We start from the raw sequence: 25,011 nt of genomic DNA, 5'->3' as shown, positions 1-25,011 counted from the left end.
ACTTTCTAGGGCCAGGGACATTGATAAGGCAACGCTGCCGCAAGCAGAGGACCGGACCCTCCATTGCAGCCCCTGACTTGGGCTCGTTCTGATGCTGCACCAGGTCCAAGATGCTGTAAAGAGGAAGGAAGAGTCTCAAGCTGCTTTTACCCCCACAGAACACAGTTGTCTTGGGTTTTTGCCTTTTCTCCTCTTGCCAGAAGGGAAGCAAACCAGTCCCAGTCCCAGCTGAGCAGCAGGTAACTGGGAGTGTCTTAGAAAGAGCAACTTTTATTAGAAAATAAAAAAAGCATGGAGAAAACAAAGTCCTTTCCAAAGCCCAACAAGCAAGATCAGATCCAGGGGCAGCAGTAGAGTCCCACACCCAATTTGGACACCGCAATGGTTGCTCAAGGCACAGCCCCAGCCCATGGAATGGCCCCAGCCCAAGGATTTGAGCATCATTTTACAGGCTGCCCATGGCACCCTAAAGCTGGCCTCAAGTGAGCACCCCGCGTCCCCACCGGGCGGGTTCAGCAGCCTGGGGAGTGCAGGACCAGGGGTCTGCATAGCCACGGGCAAAGGCCTCAGGAGGAATGGTGAGAAGGAAAAGAGGTTTGCCGAAGGGGCCCAGCACAGGTCGCTCAGCTCCATGCAACACCAAAAATAGGGCCATGGCCAGCCCAACCTTGCCGTATCACTAAGTGAAAGGGGTCACTGCTTATAGGGGGCAGGGGATGGTAAGGGCAGGTGGAGAAGGCCAAGTCCCTGTCTCTGGTTCAGCTGCGTGATGGAGGGAAGCACCAGGACCATCAGGCATCTCCAAGCTATGCTGGTGCACCTGTGACTTTGCAAACACTGTTTGCGTTTGGTTGGGTCCCTCCAGCAGTGACAGCCTGGGGGTGGGGGGGACATCTGCCTGCCCCACCTCACCCCACACAAGCCAGGCATCAGGGATGGATGTGGTCCATGGCCGTGCAGCTGAAACTCCCTTGTCCAGGCAGCTTCTTGCCCCCGTGACACCATCCAGCTGCAAGGGAGATGTGTGGGTTGATCCCCTTTGCAAGCACAGTTATGGGGCACAAGAAGATATTAGGAGCAAAACACCAAAATGTTGCGGGGAAATGAGGCAAGAGTCTGCCTTTAGCATTTGCAAGGAGCCTCCAGGCCTGGACACTCCCAGACAGGCAGCAAGTGAGGACTGGGAGCGCAGGGACAATCTTCCAGCCTTCTTCCTTCCCATCCCACAAGCAGAGGATCCCGGCGACCTGGGGTGCACCCACACATGGCATGGGGGACTCTCACGGCAGTGGGCTGCTGGATGGTTGGGTAGGGCTGGGCTTTGATCTTCAGAGCTAAACAGTTTTTTCCCAGATCATCTGATATTATTACAACTGGAAAAGAAAGTGAGAAACAGTGAGGCCAGGCCTGAGGCAACAAACCCCCCAAAGGCAGCTACTTTAACCAGGACCATACTTGCCCCCTACAGGGGATGGGGCAGGCAGGCATCGCCTAAATCCCACCACATGCCACTCCCCGACCAGACCCTTTCTCACTCTTACAGCTGCCTCCAGTGGTCCCCTCCTGCTGACTCCCCAACTCATGAGATCCTGGATGTCCCAAACAACCCTCCTCCCCCCACGCCTGCCCTGTGGAAGATGCACCAGCAGGCAAGTCCCGCTCTGTCCCTAGCTCAGAGGGTGCACCAGTTTTCAGAGCAACTCCGTGTCTACCTTGGTGTCTCCAGAGGTATCGCCAGGCTGCTTTACCCAGACATCACGGCTTGGCAGGCTCTTTATTCTCCTGATGTCCTGCAAATAGGAGTCATAAGTGGTGCAAGAAGATTTTCCCCATGTATCATGTGCAGTGCTGCCTTGGGGTAACAACTTTAGCCAAACCTTGAAGCATACATGCTCCAGGTAAAACCAGCTGGCTTTGAGATCCTGCACCTGGTAGACACTCAAAACCGAAGTGCAGCTCCAGCCACCGAGATGGATGGCAGCAGGCATTATTGTAGGAAAAACTGATAAAGGAACCACAAGCTTTACCCAAAAGTGACCCCAGAAGGAAACCCTTTCCTGGCAGACACAGAGCCAGCACAGCCTCCAGGTACAGACACGTTCAGGCAGTGCTAATCTCTGCAGCTCAGCACTGGGGGTGCCCAGGCTTGCCTGCCCGGCTGCAGGGCTGGAGCTGCCTCTCCTGGTCCTGTACCCAGCAGCTGCAGGAGACTCTGCTACAAGCAGTGGCAAAACACCTTGTTGCTGTAAAGGGTGATACCTCCCCAGGACTTGCTGACTCTCCTTTCCAAGTACCATAAACTACCTGAGGCCAAAGGGTCTCCTGTCCATCTCCCTCACATCCGTCTCCTCGGAGCAGCCACACTGGCAAAATGGTGATCTCTGAAGTCCCCTTAGCTGGGCATTTTACCCCCCACAGCTACAAGACACCCTGCTTTCGGAGGCTGGGATACACACAGGGATGCAGATCACTCCAGACGCCACATGCAGCAGGACCTCTCATTGCACACGCAGGTCTCCAAGCCCCGCAGAGCCCAGTGCCAAAGGACCGAGCACACAGCTCATTTCCCAGTGGCCTCCGGGTCAGAGCTAGTCCTCCAGACACTGCTAGAGATGGGGTCATGCTGGGGTGATCGCTCTCATGGTGGCAGGGTCAGGTCCCCCTGCGTGTCCCCTGGAACATGCACCCAGCTGGTGCCTGCTCCCTCATCACCCCACCAAGGGCTGGGAGCAGCTGCCTCAGGCACTTTGGGATCAGGATCAGGGCACAGCAACAAGTAGAGACCCAACATCTCACCGTGGTGGCCTTGCAGCACCCAAACCTCTGACCCTGGCTAAGCTTCCTTTAATGGGTTCAGCCAAGGGTTCATCAACCCTTCAAGCTCCTCCACCAGGCAGGGACTTGTTCTGCCAGGATGCCTGGTCTCAGGGCTCAAGCCTGAGGTGTCAATACAAGCAGGTACCTTGCTCTTTTCCTCCTTGGCAGACTCCTGAGCCCGGCTGACCCACAGATTAATGCGGGATGTCACTGATCCTGGGATCTTCAGGTTGTCCTGTGGCACAGAGAGGGACACCAGGGTTACAGCACCAGCTCTCCTATGGCACAAACGTAACCTAGGACAGTCCCCAGGGCGGGGGAGACTGAGCAAACCTGCAACAGGCACAGACCAGCCTACACCTTGGCTCCATCCCAGCTCCTCAAATACCAGTGCATCAGCACGAACCCACACACCACCAGAGCACAGTTTCGGTGGCAGCCCGTGCCCCAGCCCAGCCCTGCCCGACACCACTCAACAAGCACCAAACTCCCACCACACTGCACCCAGGCGGCAGCCTGGCGAGCAGTGCATTGGTATCCAAACAGGGGAGGATTTGTCCATAAAGCTGGCGCCTGCCCTGGCACAGGACCCCACTGGAAGGACCTTGCCCAGGCCAGCTCCTGCCCTTACCTTCCTGACAGCGAGTGGCTCAGCCTTGCCGGGAGTGCTTGCCTCAAAGAAGTTGCGCTTGCTGGCCACCCCCTCCGAGGACACCAAGAGGCCCTTCTGAGTAGCCAGGGATGATTTCACTGCCTCTGAGCGCTGGGAGGAGAGAGGGGCATCACCAGGAGCCGTGCTGCACCCCAGGAGGTTAATAGCAAAGTCCTGCTTCTGGCTCGTGTCCTGAGCCCATTGGCATCTTCTCCCTCCCTCCCATCGCCAGCTCATGGGCTTGCCCCGCTGCTCCCCCCAGCAGGACTGTGAGGCATCCCCATGACCCTCTCCAAGGGTTATTCCCTCCCTGCTCCTAAAACCCTGAGGCTGATGCCTTTTTCTGCCTGGCAGCATCTTCTCTAACCATATTAGACTGGTTGTTTGGTGCAGCTCAGTCACTCTCTCCCTTCCCTGCTCAGCTCCAGGCCACCCCTCTCCGTCGTCCCACACACCCGTCCCATGCCAGCCCAGCTATGCCAAGGGTTTTCAGTACCTGTACAGCCGAGGTGTACTTTTCCAGCTTCTCCCCAATGGTGGTGCTGCTAGCTGGGATCCTCAGACTTGCGCTGGTGAAGAAGATGGGAGGGGGTTGAACATAGACCCCTCAGGATCTCCTGGGACTCAGCCCATGGTCCTGAGGGACTCCACTTGGCAGGAGAAGGCCCCATCTGACACAGCCACTTCTCCTGTATCTGTCTGTCAAGTGAACCAAGGCAGCTCATTCCCTGCTGGTGACTGAGATCTCTGGGTCTCACCAGCTTACTGGGGCCACACTGTACATTGAAAAATACTTCTGAGCTCCTCAGTTTACCATGTCTTCACCACTGCCAGGTCTGAACTGCATCTTCACCAATATCAGTATGAGTTTGGCTGTAGTGTGCACTGGCACAAGCCCAGGTGCCCATAAAGCCCCACTCCCCCGCCCTGCACTCAGGGGTGGGAAAGGACATCCTATAGACTCCCTACATTCAGACCTGGGCACTCGGTTCCTCAAATGGCTTGAAGCCACCTATCCAAACCTTACCATGGAGATGTGGAGGCTCACTTGACCTGGCCACCAAAGCCAGATCAGGTTGCTCATGGACCTGGGTAGTGGGTTTTGATATCCCTAAGGATGGGACCCTGTTGCTGCACTGGTCAACACTTAACTGCTCCTGTGCAGACTCAAGCACCGATAATAAACTACATCAACCAAGAGACAGCAGGGGCTAGCTGGGGGATCTTGGACAGATGCAAGCTGTACGTTGGACGTGGTCCTGTCTGCTGCTAAGCAACACTGTCCCATCAGCCAGGCACCCCAGGGACCAATGTCCAGCAGATCTGTGCCAGGGCACTCACTAGCTGGTACCAGGACCCATCACCTCCTCCTCCTCCCTTGGAAAACAAAGGATGACAATTCCTGCCCAGAAAGACCAAAGTAACATAAAGAGAGGTGCTGACCTCCTTGTGAGAGGGCTTTGGCTTTCTTCTTTCTGTTTTCTTGAGATCATCTGGAAAGACACAAGGAGAGAAGACACTGGAGCCATCTTTGGTTATCGAAGACAAACATGAGAGAAACTGTCCCAGACTTGTCTCCTCCAGTTTCAAACAAGCTCCATTTTCACCCACACCAGAGCTTATCTCATATCTCAAAGCTCTACAGACTAAGGACTCTTTGTAGTGCTAACAGTTTTATTCCAAATAAAGCACCATGAAAGTCAATTAAGCGTAGCCAGTCAGCCCTGAACCACAGCAGGGAGGAACTCAACAGCTTTTGGTTCTCCCAGTCTCTCAAGCACTTTATTGCACTTTTTGGGGGGGGCTAGAACCGAAGATATTCTCAGGGATGCAACAAGGGACAAGGAGGATGGGTTTTATTTTTAACCTGTGCTCTCAGAAGACTAGAAATGTTGGAGAGTGGATGGTCATTCCTGTGACTCTTTGGGAAACCTGAGGACAATGAGGTCCCTTTTTTCTCATCACTTGCCACAAGTTTCCATGCCAGCACAAAGCGTATGAACATGGGCATTTTCATCATCACAGGCTTTCGTCCAGACACGGAGAAGGAAAACGGAGGAAGGAAAGACTGAAGCAGAACCGCAATGCCCAGATCAAGGGTGGATTTTGAATGCACTTTTGGGAACAGGCTCTGCCAGCATAACCTGGAGACCAAAGCCACCCTTCCCTGTCACCATCTTCCGCTGCCTTAATGGGGTTCTTTCTCCCACTTGCTTTGGCTCTTACCCGAAAGGAGACTGTTCTTGGGCTGGTTCGTTTGATGGAGCTGCTGTAGGTGACTTGAGCTGGAGAAGTATCTGACTTTTCTGCAGGTTCATCTTGGGTGGGTGACAGCTGTATTACCATCTTTGAGGGATTCCTTGATGGTTGCTGAGAAAAAAGGCAGACTTCTGATGCTTCCTTGCAGAGTCTGCAGAGAAGGTTGATGCACAGGGAGCAGCGCAGCCAAGGTGGGGACCGGTTTGGAGGCAGGAGTTTGAGATTGAAGACCTCCAAACCTTGGCTGTCTCACTTGGATATGCAAAACCCCAAACACCTCTTCAGTGAAGGGGTGATGGCAATCAGGAGGGGCTTGCTGGAGAAGGTGATCATGCAAGGGAGGGAAAGGAGGTGGCGGGACCCTGTCCACTACCTTGCGGTTTACAGTTCTGAGAAAAACCTTCCCCAAAAGCCCACAGGTCCCATTTCCCTCCTGGTACTTTTGGGGTCTCCCTCTCCCTGTTGTCCTCCCAGCACCCAGGACTTCACACCCGAAGAGCTGGTGCCTTGTCCATTCCTGCTCACCTGCCTTTCCAGAGATGAGGTCACCACCGAGGCTGTCTTTTTCTCCGTGCTGCAGCTCCCCTGCCTGGTCAGGATCTTCACTTCGCGGACCCGGCAGCCGCCCAGCTCCGGTGATGCCCGCTGCTGTAGCTCCCCCACCTCCTTCCTCTCCTCCACCTGAGGCGACCCCACACCTTGTCCCTCTTTGTCCTGGAGATGTCCCCTCGCCACCACCTTCTTCTCCAAGGGCAGCTCCAGCTGCTGGTCTCCTGGTGGGTCCCCCCTGCTCTTGGCCGCATCCTGACCCCGCTCTCCAGCCTGGGTGCTCTCCTGCCCCACACGTGGCTGCGTCGCTGCCTCCACACGGCTCACTCCCACCCCTGACTCCTGCTGCTCCTTCTCCTGCCTCAGCTTTTCAGAGATGGCCATCGGGGACCTGGTCCGTCTCCCTTCTAGTGTCTTCAGCACCTCCGAGAGCTTACTTTCTCCCTCGTCCTCCGGAGACACTGGTTTTACCAGAGATTGAGGTCTAGAGACAGAGACAAAATGGGGGCAAACCTCAGCACCCTGGGGCCAGAGGGTTGGATTTTATGCTGCAGGTGAAGTTAACCCAGGTGAAAGGCTCTGGAGGGGCATAAAAGTCCCACTCACACCTCTAAAATCACCCCTGCAGACCAGGACTTGCAGCCACACTCATCCCCAGCTAGGATCTCCAAGGACAAGTTTGGATTAAAAGTCTTTTTTTCCTTTTTGTGGCAGAGATTAAGCATTTCTGCAGCCTCACCCCAGGACATCAGCATCCACCGAGTCCTATACCGTGGAGCTGTGGGCTCAGAGCAGTGTGCTGGGTCTGCTGCTGGATGAGACACAGTTCTGTCACTTTTTGGTGGATTAGGAAAAAATCTCTTATGTCTCTAGATGCTGGAGACTATCTGCTATGGCAGGGTTCAACCACAGTCCCAACACCTTCCACGAAATGCTAATTTTCCCCTACTTACCACAGGCAAACATAGGCACCAGATTTGGGAAGGGGTAGATAGGACATAGCTCCAGGGCCACACAGGATGTATCTACACAGTCTCCAGGGCTTGGGAAAGATATGGGATAATATTTGCCTTCCTCCTGAACTGCAATCACCTCTTGGCCTGTTGGACATTTCCAGGATCCATTTAGAGAGTGGGTCAGGTTTTGTAAGGGCAGTCTGATGTCAGGGCATCTCCAAAACGCAGCTCCCTGCAGCAAGGGACTTTGGGAGCACCACTGGAAAGCCTTTGGGTCACCTCGCCACTCCAGCACAGGTCATATAACATCACTGCAAGGTTCAAAGGAGCAGGAGGACAGCAGCCAGGTGCTGCCTGCTCAGCCCACCTTCCCTGCAGAGATGGGTGCCTGTCTGCTCTTACCTGTTCCAGACGTCTCTAGGGCATGGCCAGCACCCAGCTGAGCTCAACCTCGGCCCCGACCCTCACCCTGGCACAACAGCTCCCTGTGCCATGGGACACATTGAGGCCCATGATTGAACCCACCAGAGATATACCCCTCCTCTTCTACTCCTCCCGTGAAGCCCATCCTTCTGCCCAAGGGCCCATTGGACCCCTGCTCTTCCCACAGCTCAGCCCACTCTCAGCCACAAGAGACCCCCAAGAACTGCAGCAGCTTTGGTTCAGGGTTGAGAAAAACAAGGCAGCAAGCTGCAAGCCGTCAGCATCGTGAGTAAGGTTGATGCTAGCAGGACCTCACACACCTGCTGGAAGCTGGACTAATGTCTTTCACAGGGCTATGAGGTTCTTCATCTGTTGATGTGGAGGACAGCAGGTTCCGGTGCCTTCTCCGGCGCTCTCTTTGCTGCTCTTCTTCATCCTCCAGGCTCCTCTGCTTGGCCAGGCTGTTTGGGATGAAATATAACATCAAGGTGAAGCTGTGCCCTGTACAGGAGCTAGCAGCCCTGATGCCAGACAAGAAAGGAGACCAAAACACCCATGAGCAAGGGATGAGGAGCTTATGGAGGTTGCCTGCCCCAGCTGCTGCATGGGGCTGGAGGACAGGGACACCAACGCAAGCCAGGTATCTCAAAGCGCTCTCACTCCACCCAGCTGATGCAGGCATTTCCCAACACAAGCACTTGACTTTACAACTCCTAATTTCTTCTGTTGGAGGGAGCACTCATTTAAAAGGAATCCCTACATTAAGCAAACCTTCCCAGGCAAGGATATTTAACTTGTAACTCAGCAAGACCGGGACCCTAGAGTCACCACATAGATCTCAACCACATAAACTAGAAGTGTAACCACTAGCGGAAGAAGATTTTAGCCCCAGTGAGAGTTGTGGCAAAGGCATTTTAATTTTTATTGAGCAAAAAGCCTCAGATGCAAAAGCATCAGAGGCTGAAGGTACTGCTGACAAGCTCTGCCTAGAAACAGGGACAGCAGGAGCTCCGTTTACTCCTTGCATGTGGCTGGGCCCGGGAATTGTTTGTAATCACAGATTGTACCAAAAAGGCAAGGTTTGTAATCATCTTCAAAGAGTCATCCTCAAAGATTTTATATTGCACAAGACAAGTAAATATTTTTTTGGATAAAATGCCAACCTGAATAAAAAGTCATTTGGACAACACCAGCTTTCCCATCTTTGTGCAAACCCCCCCCACCCTCTCTGCTGGTGCATGAACTGTGTTGAAATATATTTTTACTGGCTGGACTGAGCTTTTAACAACGGTGTTCTTCTGCCTACAGCACTAGTCCTCAGTGAGCTGCAAACGCATGCAGGGGTCCCAGCGGAGCTCCCCACACCCCCGACAGCCGAACGGGGAACAGAGCCCTCCCAGCGCGGGATCCATCCCATCACAGTGTCCCAGCTCTGGAGCTGGCACTCCAGTTTCATCCAGACTCAGGGTTCACTTTGAATTTGACTTTTAAGAACGTGAAAGTCAGAGCAGGTCTGTGCCTGCGGTATCGCCAGCGTTGTGGCGGACACAGTGACTTGCAGCGTGGTTTACGAGTTACTGTGTAATGAAAGCTGGGTGATAAATTAAACCACATTACCCCCCGCAAATATTCATGTCTTCTGTTCTTCCTGGTTGAGGGAGGCGGGGGAGTGTGAGAGGGTCAGCAGAGCAGAACAGAGAGCAGAGGGGGGACAGGTCTTGGGACAGGGCAATGTGTGCTGCCCTTCCCTCCCGCTGCCTCCATCCCCATGGCCCCCTGCTCCCCCCAGCAGCCTTGACACCTCAACAGCAATCGGACCCACTGCTGGGGGGCTCCAGGGTAGTCCCCAGTGCCATGCTTGGCATTGGGATGGATGGGACTGGAGAAGGCTGGGACCTGCCCCAGGGGGCTGTGAGCACCCGTGGCTGGCTCTCACCCCGCTGGGGGACACCCGCCCGTTCAGCCCCTCGCAGCTGTACTCACCTCCAAGGGCCTGACCCCATACATATTTGTACATAGCTGCGCTGCGCTGGGAAGGCAGCACAGCTTTGTTTGCACAGCATGATGTGATCCCCTGGCGAGACCGGCCGCAGCAATCACTGCGCACACACACAACCACCGGCGAGGTTAGCACGTGCGGGGGGACGTATGCACACAGGTGCCTCTGCTAAGCACTCTTGTCCCTCAAGCAGTGACAGCGTGGGGTGCTAACACCAGTTTAAAGCCACATGAGAGCCAGTTGCTTCTTTGTTTTTTCATGTACAGGCTCCTTCAAAATGAAAATGAGATTCTCCTGCCTTGAATTTTCTTGGCTCCAGCAGAGGCAGCGCGTAACCTGGCTTTATCAACATGCAGTTTCTCGTTATTTGTAATTAAGTCATCCACCCATTAGGCTATAGATTTCCTTTGCCAACCTTCCCCTCCTCTTTTCAAAGAGGGATTTATTTATCACTATCTTACCTTTTTTAACCTCAAAGAGATGAATAAGAAGAGATTGGTGAGTCTCCCCCTGTCTTGTCCTCTCCTGCCCTGTTAATCATTAGTGCTGAGATATCTGACATTTATGCTGTTTCAGTGAGCGCTGTCTCATCTAATGAGAGGAGAAACTGCCTTCCTGGGTTGTGAAACAGCCTGGGTGCAGGACCCCACTGGGCTTGTGTTTGGGCAGGTCCATGGTGCAGACGAGGTGGATCTGGATGGGGCTGGGATGCCCTCTGGCTCCATCCCAGCCATGGTGGAGGCAGGGTGTGAGCTGGAAGCCTCCGAGCAACAGGGTCTCACTTCATTCCTGTTTCTGGGCTGGCCGTGGTAGGCGTCTTACCCAAAGTACTGGGGATTGCAATTAAGTCTTGGAGCCATCACATCCACTCAAACTAGGATTTCTGCTCCATTTTGTGAGAGAGTGCAGCTGCGTTCGAGTCACCACCACCCCGTCTGCACAGCTCAGGTCGGTGGTGCTTGCCCCGGGGTCTGCGGGAGGGCAGGAGCGATTCATACTTCACCCAGGCTTCGCGAGAGCCCCTGACTCACCCCGTGACGCCCAGGAGCCTCACCTGCCCCAGCTCCCATCAGAGACAAAAATCACTTTTTAGGAAAGACCGAGCAGAGCAGCCGGCGCTGCGGGGCGGTGGGGATCCTTCAGCGGCTGCCGATGAATCAGGGCTTGCTCAGCGCCGGATGGGCAGAGGCTGCAGCCTCGGCACGGCAGAGCCGGGACACGCACCCAAGGGCTGTACAGATGTGGGGTGAGTGAAAAAACCCCAAAGCCAGCTCCAGAGCAAGTCTGTAGGCACAGCCCAGCCAGACAGATCCTACCCGAAAGAAAGGCAAACCAGACCAAAAATGTATCCAACATGGGGCAAGGATGCTTTTCCAGACCCATTTTCATATGCAGCGCTCAGCTTCCCCAGGCAGCAGAAACACATCTGCCTCTGATTGTGCCCACCCACAAGAAACCCCAGCAGTGCCAAGCACTCGCCAGGGCTGGCACCACCTCTGCAAGCAACACCCCCACGGCAGCCGTCCCCTCTTCCCATCCTTCCCAGCACCCCTCAGCAGAGGCCTGCAGCCCACCCTCACCCCCTCCCTCCTGCCAGTGGAAAGGGTTAAGCATTAAACCGAAAAACCTACCTGGAGAGATCAGACCAGTTCCTTCTGCCAACAGACATTCCTGCTTTCTGTGAGTTTCAGAGAACCCCCAAAACTTGTGCAGGCATCCAGGCCAAGGTGCTGTCAGACCCGCGGGGATCTGCGCTGCCCTGAGACTCTGCTCCCCCAGGAAGGAGGAGCTGCCTGCAAGGTTATTTCCCTGTGCACCTTTACCCTGCCTGCAACCCGTTTGCCACCACACTGCATCACATGGTTTCTTATCTACCTTGACAGAGGCAAGGCTGTAATTTGTCTACTAGCGGCGCCGTGCAAAAGACGCCCTGCCCAGGAGTGCCACGCAAAAGCAAATCACTCCTCGCTGCCTGCTGTGCCAGGGTTTGAGCAGAGACCCGCACTCCAGGCTCGATCCATCCAGGTCTCCCAGGGTTTTGGAGACAACTCCCTGCAGAGAACCTGTTTTACCAGCCGCTCTCCACCAGTCAACAACTCCTCCAGCACCAGTGGAGGAGGTGAATTACCTTGGGCTGGTGGGAGGAGGCTGGCTCCCAGGGATCCAAAACAGTCATTAAAACACCTCCGTCTGGGTGCAGTCCAGCCCTTTCCAAATAGCATGGGAGGGTGCCCTGCTCCTTTCAGAGTTTTCTGGACATCTTGGATTGAGCTGTCACAGCCTCCCTGTTGTTATGAGCTTTGCTGAAGTTGAGAGCACTCAAGAAGTCTCAGAGGAAGTGGCTGAAGCATGGGAGTGTCCAATTTTTGGGTGCTGAGGCTTTGTGCCAGAGGGGAGCTGTGTGCCCAGGCTCATCAAACCTGGGCTTAATCCATCAAACCTATTGTCCCCACTGGGCTGGTCACAGATCCCAGACTGGTGGATGTTGGAAGGGCCCTCTGGAGCTCACCCCGTCCCACCCCCTGCGTGAGCAGGCACCCCCAGAGCAGGGGCACAGGGCTGCGTCCAGGTGGGGTGTGAATGTCTCCAGGGAAGGGACCCCACAGCCTCTCTGGGCAGCCTGTGCCCCTGCTCTGGCACCCGCACAGGGAAGGGGTTTGTCCTCATGTTCAGGTGGAACTTCCCGTGTTCCAGCTTGTGCCCGTTGCCCCTTGGCCTGGCGTTGGGCACCACTGAAAAGAGCCCGGCCCCATCGTCCTGACACCCACCCTTCAGATATTTATAGGCATTGATGAGATCCCCCCTCAATCTTCTCTTCTCCAGGCTGAACAGACCCAGGTCTCTCAGCCCTTCCTCACAAGGGAGATGCTCCAGCCCCTGATTATCTTCGTCGCTCTCCGCTGGCCTCTCTCCAGCAGTTCCCTGTCCTTCTTAAAGTGGGGGGGCCCAAAACTGGACACAGCACTCCAGATGTGGCCTCACTGGGGCAGAGCAGAGGGGGAGGAGAACCTCCCAAGACCCCATCCCCCCATGATCACACAGGACAACCTCTCCTTCAAAGGATAGGTGTGAAGGCAACTGGGGGTGATGGGGGCACCCAGACACAGCAGAGCCAGGCCCAAGCCTGGTTTTTACCCGGGGCCAGCCCCGGTGCACAGCAGTGCCACAACCCCAGTGCTCCCACTGCTGGGGACAGCCAGGCAGCTATCACGGCGGATGCCTGCAGAAAAAGCCATCCAGGACCCCTTGAGTACAAATTCAGTCTCTGATCCCAGTGAGATCCATCTCTCTGCCAGCCCAAGGGACTGGTTTTAAGGCTGGGCTTGCCACATATGCTTCCAGCGCACAGGGGTGTGCCTGGGACCTGAGCAACTGAAGGAACTGTTTTGATCAAGGGTTCCTGATTAAAATCCCACTTCTAACAGATAGCCCTGTCAAACGAGCCGTCCGCCCTGAGCAGGGCTCGTTCTGTTTTTCTCTCTTCTTGCAGTAACCAGTTGTTTTTCAAGTGTTTTCATACATACAGAGAATTCAGCGAGTTGTGGCATAAGGGAAAAAAAAATTACTTAAATAACCTTGCAAGCATCCTGCTAATTGCTGACAAGCTATATATAGCAGCTTAGCATCAACAACCTACTATAAAGCAATAAACCTTTCTGATTAATGCACAGTGAGCACTTTACTTGCAAAACTCATTGCCAAAGGATATCACTGAAGCATAGGACTTAACAGGATTTTAAAAAGGATTAGACTGAACATAGTGAAAGAACACCCCAGCTAGGATCTACACAGCAAAGGAACATAAAACCTCACAGTTCATGATTCCTCTTATTATTAAGATGAAGAAATTCTAGACAGGCATTTAGTGAGTGGGGATTAGGCAGACGACGAGACTCGATGACACTTGCCCCACAGACTCCCCTGGTCTTTATTTTCAGCTCAGAGACCTTTTGAGCCGACCATGGTTTCCTCTTTATTTAAGACCCCCTCAGTGGGTTTCTCCTCCATGAATCTACCCAGTTTCCCTCAAACCCATAAAAAATGTTTGTATAATAAAAACCACCCTTCAGCAAGTGTTTTCCCAGGTCTATTCTCCACTGCTGGAAAACCTCCCTCCTCTCTTTCAGTTTGGTTGAGGTCCTGCTGAGCCGTTTGGCAGCACAAAGCATTGATCTGTCATGGTTTGAGATTTTTGCTGCCACAGAGCATTTAGCTCATGTTTTCCCTGATGTTCCTCATATTTTTTCATGTTCACCATAATCCCAAGCCATGACTCCCAAGTAGGCAACAGCCAGCCCAAAGCTCATCATCTTATATGTGAAGCCATGTTGGATTTTTCCCTCTGTGTGTCACTTCATACTCCTCCAAACATCCCTCGCCATTTCAGCCGCAAGCCTCAAGTCCTGCAAGATCCTTCTGAATGTCTGCATCGTCTTCATCTCTGCTATGCCATATACCCAAGAATTATCAGCAGTTTGTTGCCTCACTCTTGTTTCCTATCTGCTAATTGATTATTTACCTCTACTTGGACTTTCCCTCTTAGTCGTGGCTGACCTAAAGGTCTTTGCTTCTGGAAATCCAGGAAAACTTATCTACCAGGCCGCCCTTATCCACAAGCTCATTGATGCCTTCAGCAAACGCCAGTCACCGTGAGACCAGACTTCCCTTTACAAAGGCTATGTTGGCCACCCTGAGCTCATCACCAAAGCCCAGACCAAACTGCAGGTCGGCAAAGCTGAAGGTGATGAAATTGGGCAGGGGCATGAGCCTGTGTGGGGAAGGGATGCTCAGGGAAACCAGTCTGACATTTACCCAGAGCCACTCTATGCACCAGGCTGTCATATCTGCTGTCCCAGATCTACAACCGGGAGAGGAAAGCTATGTGCTCTTGGCCGAGGGGGTTGTGCCAAGGAACTCCGCTGCGTGCAGGCAAGGCTCTAGTGTGAAGCCGCCCCTCTCTCCGGGTACCTGCTTTGCCCAGGGGAGGCTTTCCAGCTGCTTCACAGGAGGGGTCTGCTGGCAGGCCTGCGTCTGCCTGAGGTGCTCAGGGAGGCCAGATTTTTGTCTGATACAGATCAGCAAAAGACAGCCATTTATACCCGCTAAGGAGCTAGACCAGTATCAGCAGGGTTTTTTTCCCTTGGGAACAGTGTCCTGCGTCTCAACCCGATGCAGAGCCTGTTTCTTTGGCTACAGGGCAGTGGAGAGCTTCCAGTTTCCACAACTGTGCTGTAATTAGGGCATTCCTCAACCTCACCCTGGGGCCCAGTGGTGAACCCTCCACCTCCACCTTTTTCGCCCATGCTGGTCCCCCAGCATCAGCCACAGCTCGGCTCCTCCTGTGGCTCCACAGCCTCATCCCTGCCACGCTGCCGGTGGTGGTGGAGTGGAGTCAGCAGCGTTGTTTGCCAGGGCTTCCCCACTGGGCTGGGGCGTGGGGCTCAGCGACCAGGAAAAGGGGGTTTTCACCCTTGTTCAGCTGCCATCCCATCACTGCAGCTGTGCAACAGCTCACAGAGGTCCCACCAGCAATGCTCCACCCCACCCCTCACACAGAGGTCTCCCTGCATCCCCGTGCTGGTGCTCCGCAGGCACTGGGATGGTCCAGGGCTGTCCTTCCCCAGCTACAACTCCTTCAGCTCTTGGAAAGATGTGTACAACGCACTAGAAACTGAGAGTGCAGAAATACCGCTGCTGGGCGAAGAAAGCCTGAAAGTGTCTGAAATTGGTGTGCGTTTGCTCAGAAACCAAACAAAACACAACCACAGACTTTTCTGTTTTCTGTAGGAAAGGAATAACCATTGTCCGATCTCCCTTGCACCCAACTAGCAAAGGGCGCTTCTTTCATTTATAATTTAATAAATTTTAAGAAAGGAAATAGTTCAGGCAAATCTTCATTCAGAAATGCTGCCGTGGTGACCCGTGGATTCCATAGTGTCCTTCAGGTTCCCATTCTCCTCTGCAGATGGGCCTCCTCACTAAATGCCATGTCCTGTGACAACAACGAAGAACATCCCCCAAAAATGGTGTCAATGGAAACTTTTCAGGTCACGGCCAGAATAAGCGTGACTCATTGCCGGCAGCTGTATGGCAGACTGCATCCCTCATAGCACATGAAATTACTTGCAATTAGTGAGAAATCCCCTCTGATCTGAGCGGTGAGTGAGAGGGCTCAGGCCACAGCAAGGGAGGATGGACAAGATGGATGTGCCCCGCTCACACCAAGTGCCATACCCCGAACCAGCCCAGTTCCTCCCTGGGGCTGCAGGACACGAGTCTGGAGGGCTGCAGGAGGGGGAAATGGTGGGTGAAGAAACCATTTCTTCCCATTTTATACTGCAGGGGACACACAGGACCCGCAGCAAGAGCTCCCGGGGATGATGGGTGGTCGTGCTGTAACGCTGCCGATGCCGCGCAGTTGCCCCCAGGTCGCCTCCTGCACAGCTGCAGCCGTGGGGTTTGATCCTGTGGAGGCCACGGGGAGCCGTGGGGGGCTGATGCTTGGCCTTTTCCACAGGGGCTGCAGCCTGGTGTTAACCCCCATGCAGGGCAGGGTGCTGCAGGGGTCTTCAGAGGCCATGGGATAAACTCTACCCCTTCCCACGCCAGGGTTGCCCATCACTGCTAATCCTCCCCCCTTCCTCCATTTGCAGGTCCAGCCACCAACTGAGCTGCAAATACGCTCAGGGGAATATCGGGGCACAGTTCAGATGTCTCTAAGCGTGACTGATTAGCAAGGAGGTCACAGAGCATCCTAGGAAAGGAAGGAACCATTTCACTACCAGCTAGGAGGGATATTTTTGAAAGGCCACATCAGGACAAGCCCTTTGCATCTCCCTCATTGCAGTGTTGCCAGCAAAATCTTTCCAGCAAAAAATCATAAGGTTGACTAATATATTTTCTACTGTCCAATTTAATTTACAAATTCTGCAGCTTCAAGCTTCCAGTGCTTTGCTTTGCTTTAGGGGCTCTTGGCTGCAGTGAAGCAACCTGGAGGATGACCGGGACAGGGCTCTGCTCAGTTCAAGGACACAGGACTGACTCATGTGGTTCTTCTGGAATTAAATGTAGTTTCATTAGCAACTGCTCCAGCATCAACTTATGTCCCTAAGGAGAGCCTTCCAAGTCCCTCATTTGGGCTGAATTTTCAGTAAAAAGGGATTACTGCAGGGTTCCCTTCTAATTCAGAGAGAAGGAATTGAGATTATTGTCAGCCAGGAGGGAAGCAACAGCGCGACTGCAGAGCTGACCTGGGGCAAGTGAAGCTGGGCGCATCCTGGGGTGAAAGGCTCAACCCGGCCCTTTGAGCAAGGGGAGAGCTGGGCTCCCAGCTGGCCCAGAACCACCGAAGCAGCTCCAGAGCAGAGGTGGAGGAGAAGACTTGGCTGCCAGTGCCCTGACCCAACCAGGAGAGCCTCATGTGCAGAGCGTACAGCTGCATTTTCCCCTTGAGATTCAATCCCTGTAAAAAGATGGGTTTTTCCCGTGTTTCTAATAAAACTGAAATCCTCAAAACTTTGTTTTCCTGTGACTGATCAATGTGGTTTTCCGCCAGAGCAGGATGAAAGCAGGACATGATGACTGGGAATCATCGTACTTTGAAAAAGTAGGGGAAGTTGCAGGGTGAAGAGTCTTGGTGTTGGGTTTTTTCTCCCCCCCTCAGTCTAAAACACAAGGCAACAATGCTAAAAGTCATCTACGGCTTACAACATGTGCATGTGGGCTCTGGGACCTTGCTGACTACACCCCGGCTGGCTTTTACTGTGGCTGCAGAGAAGTGCTGCTGAGCCCTGAGGTTTTGCTCTGCAGCACTTTCGGGTGTCTTGGTGCACAGGATCTGACGATGAGCTGGGCACAGGCACAGGCTGGCTGCCGAGCATTGGCCGGAGCCTGGCCCCACAGCACCCATCACCCATATTGCCTTTCATCTCACTACAACCCTCCCCGCCCCACAAACACCACCCCTTTTTTCTTTTTTTTTAATTACCAAATTAGCATAATTGCCCTAAGCTCAGAGCAACTATTCTCGACCTGGACTTGGCTTGCCATTTTCTGCTCTGTTCCAGGTCTGAAGAAGGCTTTGTTTCCATGAAACCTCTCTTGCGTTTTCCAGCTATACCAGTTGGTCAGGTAACAGTTATTACCTCTCCCTACACACCTTTCTTCCTCTGCCAGGATCGCTGCCGAGTGTGTGAGTTCCCTCTGGGGATAGCGTGTGCAGCGAGATCCCAGGACGCTGCCTCCGCCTGGCTCCCGCTCGGGCAGCGAGCTTGGAGGGGCGAGGACCGAAACATTTTACCTCCAGCACCCTGGGATCTCACCACGCATGATCTCCGATCACCCCCAAGAGCAGAGTCGCCTCCCAGGGCTGCGCCTGCCGGGAGCCCATCCGAGGTGCGCAGTGTGAGGACGAGCGGTCAGAGAGCCCTAGTGCCGTGCTAGGCTGCGGCTGCTCCACCAAATCAAGCTTGGAAAGAAAAAAAATGGGTGGAAAAGGCTCTGTGTGCTGTGCAACTGCTCTGGGCATGCGGGGGGTGGTCCTGGCCCCAGTTAGTGGGGTGCTGATGGAGGGTCAGGTGGAAACACAAAGACTGAGCATCTGTGCTTGCGAAGGAAGCAAATGTGTATGTTCCAGCTCAGCCACCTCTGATCTAACCCTGATTTTGGGAAGAGTGTTTATATTGAGTCTTAAATTCTCTGTGAAGGAGCTGCTGGGTGCTGTGGCAGCCTGAGTGCTAATGGCCCTGCTAGAAATAAGCATTCCCGTCAGCTGCCATCTGCCCTAACCCTCTTTGCCTAGGGACAAAAGTGGCTCAGTATCCCTGAATTGGCCAAAGGAGGGGATGTGATGCCCGGAGCAATCCAGCTGTCCTGCTGGCTTGGAGCCCAAACCCACCTCCTTGTGATGGTCACCCTCACTTGCGCTGTCGGCCTCTGAGCTACCTGCATCTGCTGCAGGAAGTCCTGCAAGGGCCAGCTGCGTGGGTTACCTTCTTCTGTCCCTAAGGAATGCAATGTTTTCCTGGGAAGACTGAGCTCTTTTGGAGACCGCACACTTTTTGATGCTGTTTCCTTCCAGCCCTGGTGCCTGTCTGGGGACCTGCACTTTGCGCCGAGTTTGTAGCACTTTCTGTACTTCACAAGCTCACTACACAGGGACAGGAGGGTGCTGCAAAACACCCACGTGTGGCTCAGGTTTGGAACTATGGACAGTGCAATTCCTCTGGATGCCTCGGGGGCACGGACAGGGCACTGCTACGGCCACCAAGGGCACTACATGGGGGCTGAGCCTCAGCATCTCCTGCAGTGCAACCAGCCAGAAGACCCAATCTGGTGTAAATTCTCACCAATTCTCCCCTCTATCCCTGCTCTGGGTATGAGCTGGCACCTTCCCAGCTGCTTGCACTCAACCAGCTGCAGTTTGAGGGGTTGTAATATAGCAAATGATAGGACTAGTGGGGAAGCACAAGCTGCTTGGACTGAAAGATGGATTCACCTCCTGCAATATTGCTCGAATTAAGCCCTGAAATGGGGCTGCCCCAGTTCCCACAGCTCCAGTGCTTGTGATGGAGCAGCCGGTGAGAGAGTTAGTGCTTGGGTGAGCAAGTTCTGAAGGTTTTTCCAAAACTAGAGGTGCAGAGCTGGCAGGCAGCCACCGCCGCACTGAGACCCAAGCCCTGCTGCCCGGGAGGCTGGTGCATGTTGGAGCCCGGCGAGGGCTGCAGTGCATGGGAGGGGAGAGGAGTGGCCCATGCAAAGGGCCGGGGGGTCTCAGCAGAGCTGCTGGGGAACCAGAGACACCAGAGAGCAGCCTGGGAGGCTGGAACAGGTGAGCCCAAAGCAAGTCTGACCCCAGGGCGTGCTGCTGGCCTGAGCGCCGTCACAGGGACATGGCAGGGTGGCAGGAAAGAACCAGGGTATCTTCCCCACCGCGCTGTGGACCAGCGCCTGCCCCTGGCCAATGCTCCCACAGAGATGAGCACATGCGGCGCGCTGCCCAGGAGACCATCCTTTAATACATGTGTAGCCACATGGCTACACCTCAGGCTGCGCCCGCTGGAGGATGGGGGAGTGGGAGGACCAGCAGCCGTCTCCGGGGCCTCTCTGCAGTGGCGGGAGGGGAGGGAAGGCCAGCGGCCCCTCAGAGACAGCATGGCCCGTGCAGGTGATACCGGGGAGCTGCCGTGCTGGGGCCGTGTGGGAGCGGGGCTGATGGCAGAGCTGAAAGAAAGAAGCTCACATCTCCTTCCCACACTGTTGTCCACGTGTTTCAGCTTGGTGGTGAATTCAGGGTAGGGGCATAAAGAGCACGGAGGGGCAGCAAGGGAAAGGGAGGCAGGCAGCAGGGGTGGGGAGGCTTTCCTTCCCGATGCTCCTGTGGGAAAGAAACAGAGCGGAGCAGTGGGGCAGAAGAGGATTTTTGCTGAAAGCAGCCCTGCTTACAGTAGCCTGGGCTGGTGCCAGCAACACCGGCACCATGCAGGATGAGTACAGCATAGGTGGCTGACCCCAGCGAGCCAGGGAGGACAAGCTGGAAGAGGGGGACAGCTGCTGGCACGGGCTCCGTGCCGGGGACGTGCAGCACAGGCACCCATCCCAAGTGTGGGGTGGGAGATGGGGCAGGTGATGTCTTTTTCTGTAAGGAATGGGGGTGTTTCTGCATTTACGTGGCCACAAGCACAGATCAGGGATGCTGTGGGGAGCACAGGGCACTGCAGGGGAAAGCGGACTGGTCCCCTACCTCTCACTGGCCCGTGGGGGACTTGGCAGCATCGAACATCTTCTTTCGCCCCTCCATCCCAGACATGGCCTCCACGTTCTTGCGCCAATCGCCCACTTCCACGGGGCGCTCCTGCCGGGAGGGACAGGGACGGAGGTTGCAACGGCTGTGCGATGGGGCAGCCGGCAGCCCCACGCTGTCCCACCCCATTGCAGGGCGCCTTGGCCCCGGCGCACAGGCAGCATGGGGAAGGCGGCTGCCCCGTTGCAGACGCCTTGGAGCCAGCTACACCGTGTGTCCCTGCACGCAGAGCTGGCCAGGAAGATGGCAAACAGTGACCTGATCTGCGCAGGGCAGTCTGGATTCATGTGGATACCTCCCCAAAGCCTGGCTAAGTTGCATTAATGCACCAGAAGGGACAAAAAAAAACAGAAAATCTCTTTAAGAGGAAGAAACCACCACATGGGACTTAATCCAGATTTACACCAGCACACCAGGGCAAACACAAGCAAAAACACTCCCTGCAGAGACTTCCCAGCCCACATAAAACCCATTTCCACCTTCACCGAGCTTCTGGAGGGGACTGGGATTGCTGGTGTGAGAGCGAGAGCCTGGCAGCCACTTTCAGAGCAGAAAAGGGAGATGACAGCAGCTCTGGGAGCATGCCCAGGTGTCTGCTCTGCCAGCCCACAAGCATTCATAGATTCCAAGCCATGCCGCCAAACCATCTCACGACATCTAAAACAAACTCAGATCCATTCACCACCTGGCGTTGAGGACTGTAAACACAGTTTTTATCCAAAGGACTGAAAATGTGCCCTACTAGCAATGGGGGGGGGGGAGGGGGGGAATGGAAAAATAATTGAAAATTGAAATTCTTATCCAACCTGCTGAGCTGGGTAAAAACCCTTTGGGAAGAAGCACTAGGAAAGCAGCACAACTCTTGCAGCTGGGGAGCCTGCACACCCCACGCAACTTTGGGCATCACTTTCTGTCTCTGGTATCAAGACTTTCCCCTCTCCATCTCTGCAAAGCTGGTGTGAACCAAGCTGTTTATCTCAGGCCAAGCGTGCTTGCTGGGCTTGCTCTGTCTTATCTAATCTGGGCCTGGGAGTTTCCTGGGTGTTTTCTGGGTGTGATCACACCCGATAGGAGCTCTTGCTTCCCTGAAGACCAAAGACCAAACTCTCTGCTAGTGCAGCTCAATAGTCAACATGTCAAGCGGGCCCCAGCTGAAAGACCCCCATGTGTTCTGGGAGGGAAGAGCATCATGGACGTAGCCCTACCTCTCACTTATTATCATCCACCATTTACCTGGCCCAGCCAAGCTGCTCTCACATGGCCCTACAACATCCTGCAATGGGCTTTGCCTCACAAGGACTACCCTGCGCTATTTCTGAGGTTTGCAAGGGATAAGCACAACCCATGCAGGCTTCACAGGGGACCTTGGAGAAGGGCAAGGACACCCCTAGGAGGTGTCTCCATCTCTGGTCTCTAGAAGAGTCACCCACCTTCTCTGTGTCCTCCTTCTTGACAGACTTCAGGTTGGCTCTGAGATCCATGGAAACCTTGTGCTTGGAGCCCAGCAGAGCCCGCAGCATGGCATCGGCAGAGACACGAACTCGCCGCAGGGGGGGTCTCTTGAACTTTCCTCGGAGATCAAGCACTTTGATTTTCAGATCTTTAATCTGCAGATTGAGAAAAAGAGGAGTGGAAGGTTGTCTCATGGCTGCCTTGCACAAAAAGTTCTTGTGTGAGCAGCAGCAGACACGGAGCCCCAGAGGGGTCTGTGCTTCTCCTGCAGCCATGAGGGACCTTCACCAAGGCACTGTCCACCTGAGCAGAGAGCTGTTTGTCATTGCCTTGCCCCAGCCTGCTCGGATGGCAGCCATGAGACAGAGCTCTCAGACCCACAAGGGTTGAACAGAAGAGCAAGGATGCTGCCTGTGGACCCAGTGGACAGCTTGAGCTCCCTGAGGCAGGGATGAACCCTGTGCTGAGTGATGCCTTGCAGAGCAAATACCAACCCTTAGATAAGCCTCGTCTGTGTCCCACATCCAAGCTCAGCCCAGTCCATGACAGACCCCTGTTGAGGCCCAAGCTACCATCAGGAAGGGAGTTAACATCAAAGCAAAGAGCCCATCCTGCCCCCTACCTCCCGAGTATTATGGTTGCATTTCGCTTCAATGTCGTATCTCTCTTCATCCACAATTTCAACCTTCTCATGCAGCTCCCTGCACAGATCCTGGGGGCCAAGCACAACAGGAGAGCAGTGAGCAATGCCTCCCATGCTCCCAAGGAGCTTGCATCACCCTCAGACCTGAGAAATACCTGGAGCTGGCTCAAGGAAAGCCCACTGGTGTGCAGTGGTGTGATCCGCTCAGCCAGGTATCTCTCCTTCTCCGACTGCTTGTCCACAATCTCCTGCTCCCACTCCTCCTTTGCTTTTGCCAGCATCAAACTCTACAAGCACAAGTAAATGGCAGAAGTGTGAATAAACAGGCTCCTCTGTTCCCCCCCGAGCCTCCTCGCACAATGATGTAGGATAGGACAGTCCTGTCTGCCTTCCAAACCTCCTCCCTGCTGTAGCTGTCCTCCCAAAGTCACTGTGCTGCTGCAACATACATCAAAAGGTCCCTACACCTTTTGTGTGGTGACCCTGAAGGCAGGGGGAACGGCAGGGCCCGAGATACCACGGTGGTCTCGATGGAGGCTGACATCAGCACTTTCTCCACATCGCTCTGCTCTGCTGTGGCAGTAAGTGATTTTCCCAAAGCACAGCCCGGGGAGCTCCCAAGCTTGTGCTGCAGAGCTGCTGGTGCACAAACATAAGGCTTGTGGCTTTAGAGCAGAGGCATCAGAGTCTCTCCCCACCTTAGTAAAGTGGAGGTGAGGGGAGGTTTGTTTGGTGTATGGGCCACAAAGCCCACATGAGTGAGGATTTTTGAGAATACAAGAGGTGGGAATGGGAGCTGCTCCCCAGGGCCCATACTCCTGCTGTTCCTCATCGCCGTCCCACCAACCACGCTCTTCAACCCCAGCTGCTTTTCTCCAGCAAGACAAACCCCAGGGAGTTTCCAACCCTCAGGACTCACCTTCAACAAGAGTTTGCGTGAGGCTGTGATCTTGCATTTTCTCTAGGGGAAAGGGGAGGAGGGAAAAAAAAAAAAGGCCTTTGAAAACAAACTCACAGCAAACGCAGAGTAGCACCGAGATCGCTGCCGCAAGGAAAGCCACTTACCTCCCTGCAGGCAGGCGTGCGTTCAGGAAGGAGCAGTAAGGAACAAGACAAGAGAACAGGGCATCAGTGAAAGAGAGTCAAAAAGAGGCGACAGTCAAGAAAAGCATCTCGTGTGATTGCAGTTGGTTTCCTTATTTCTCTAATAGCGGCCACCTGCAAGTGAGCCAGCACTGAGATGTCGGTGCTTTCTGGAAATGCAGCGGACGCTCAGGGCCACCACTCAGGAGGCGGAAACGCCACTCAGACACAGCACACGAGCTGTCCCGGTGCCCATCGTGCCAGCCCCAGCTCGGTCCCTGCGGTTTGGGCCACAACACCCTCATTCACGTGCTCCCCGCGCAGCCGGGGGCCGGCGCGCACGATGCTTGGATCCTGTACAGGTTTGCAGGGCTGGGGCATCTCCGTGTCATTGCTTGATGAAACCCTTGCAGGGAGGTTTCTCCCTTCTGTTCACGCCAGGGAATATGTTGTATATGTATGACGTGCTGCGAAGAGCCTCACGGCAAAACGAGTGGTGCCGCCCACCTCGGATCCCTATTTCAGGGTCTAGGACGGCTCCAAGGTTTGAGCTGGGACACTGAAATGGCTAACGGTTTTTATTTAAAGGCAGTTTTTGCAATGGAAATGGCACAGAGGTCTTGAGCAAGGGCTGGTCTCCCAGCTGAACCCTCCCAAAAATGGACAAGCTCAGCTGGCATGAGCAGCCCAGTGAGGATCTAGTGAAATCCAAGGTAAACTTGTGCTACTTACGGCTCTGGCATTGCGGCGGCGTGCTGTTTGCCTGCAAAGCCAAAACGAACAAACAAACAAAATAAACAACAACAACAATAAAAAAGAAAGAAAGAAAGAAAAGAAAGAAGCTGAAATAAAGGATCAAATCCCTAATCCACCCAAACCCAGAAAGCTGCAGCAGCGGCGGGGTGCTCCTGAGGTCCGGTGCTGCCCCGTGCTGTTGGCGGAGGGAAGCAACTCCGCAGCTTTGCCATCCCGCTGTGAAACACCAAGACGAGCCACCGAGCCCTGAGGAAACCTTATTTCAGGCAAGCTCCAACCTGCCTCCATCCGGCCCCCCATTGGACACGGTCTCCTGCTGCTCGGGGTTTTTCCGAAGCTCCGAGCTGCCCCCACGCCAGCCGCAGCGCCCACCCCAGCTCGGGGCGAGGGGCCGGAGGTGAGCGCGGCTGGAAAGCCCACAAGAAGCGGGGAGCCCTGGGGCCCCCCACATTGCGTTGGCTCAGAGAGTCCCGTCCCACAGCTCCCCGTGGGCAACCGCAAGGACGGTGGAGCCAAAACCCATCTCAGGAGCACCGGAGCAAGGGGTAACGAGTCATGGCCAAGCGACTGAGCAGATTCCTTTAGCATCCGTGTCCCTGGTGAAATACTCACAGCTTCATA

The 25,011-nt window shown here is 54.5% G+C and overlaps 2 protein-coding genes across 2 annotated transcripts; both read right to left on the bottom strand.

Moving 5' to 3' along the window:
• Window positions 1-250: 250 nt before the first annotated feature.
• On the bottom strand, window positions 251-11,960 carry LAD1 (ladinin 1). Its single transcript, XM_075115374.1, has 10 exons — window positions 11,287-11,960; window positions 7,977-8,117; window positions 6,254-6,761; window positions 5,696-5,839; window positions 4,913-4,962; window positions 3,966-4,038; window positions 3,449-3,580; window positions 2,963-3,052; window positions 1,713-1,790; window positions 251-1,373 (listed from the first exon to the last, which is right to left on the bottom strand). The coding sequence occupies exons 1-10, from the start codon at window positions 11,322-11,324 to the stop codon at window positions 1,368-1,370; spliced, it is 1,260 nt and encodes a 419-aa protein (XP_074971475.1). The 5' UTR covers window positions 11,325-11,960; the 3' UTR covers window positions 251-1,367.
• A 7,690-nt stretch (window positions 11,961-19,650) lies between these two features.
• TNNI1 (troponin I1, slow skeletal type) lies at window positions 19,651-24,693 on the bottom strand. The gene is given in 9 exon segments (XM_075115726.1): window positions 19,651-20,030; window positions 20,397-20,507; window positions 21,887-22,063; window positions 22,531-22,620; window positions 22,707-22,838; window positions 23,471-23,512; window positions 24,367-24,389; window positions 24,443-24,539; window positions 24,541-24,693. Coding segments are annotated over 8 exon segments (819 nt in total). The 5' UTR covers window positions 24,691-24,693; the 3' UTR covers window positions 19,651-20,030; window positions 20,397-20,399.
• Window positions 24,694-25,011: the final 318 nt, after the last annotated feature.

Source organism: Phalacrocorax aristotelis, chromosome 21, assembly GCF_949628215.1.
Source record: "Phalacrocorax aristotelis chromosome 21, bGulAri2.1, whole genome shotgun sequence".
Lineage (NCBI taxonomy): Eukaryota > Metazoa > Chordata > Aves > Suliformes > Phalacrocoracidae > Phalacrocorax > Phalacrocorax aristotelis.
The sequence above is the reverse complement of the archived record's forward strand: the minus strand, read 5'-3'. Positions and strand labels throughout refer to the sequence as shown.

What these genes read in the sequence shown, in the direction of transcription:
- LAD1 (XM_075115374.1), bottom strand. Translation starts at nt 11,324, where the DNA reads ATGTCTGTTGGCAGAAGGAACTGGTCTGATCTCTCCAG. An exon ending in CAAGAACAGTCTCCTTTCGG is followed by an intron (nt 4,963 to 5,695) that starts GTAAGAGCCAAA and finishes GTGTCTTTCCAG; the next exon opens with ATGATCTCAAGAAAACAGAA. An exon ending in AGTACACCTCGGCTGTACAG is followed by an intron (nt 3,581 to 3,965) that starts GTACTGAAAACC and finishes CTCTCCTCCCAG; the next exon opens with CGCTCAGAGGCAGTGAAATC.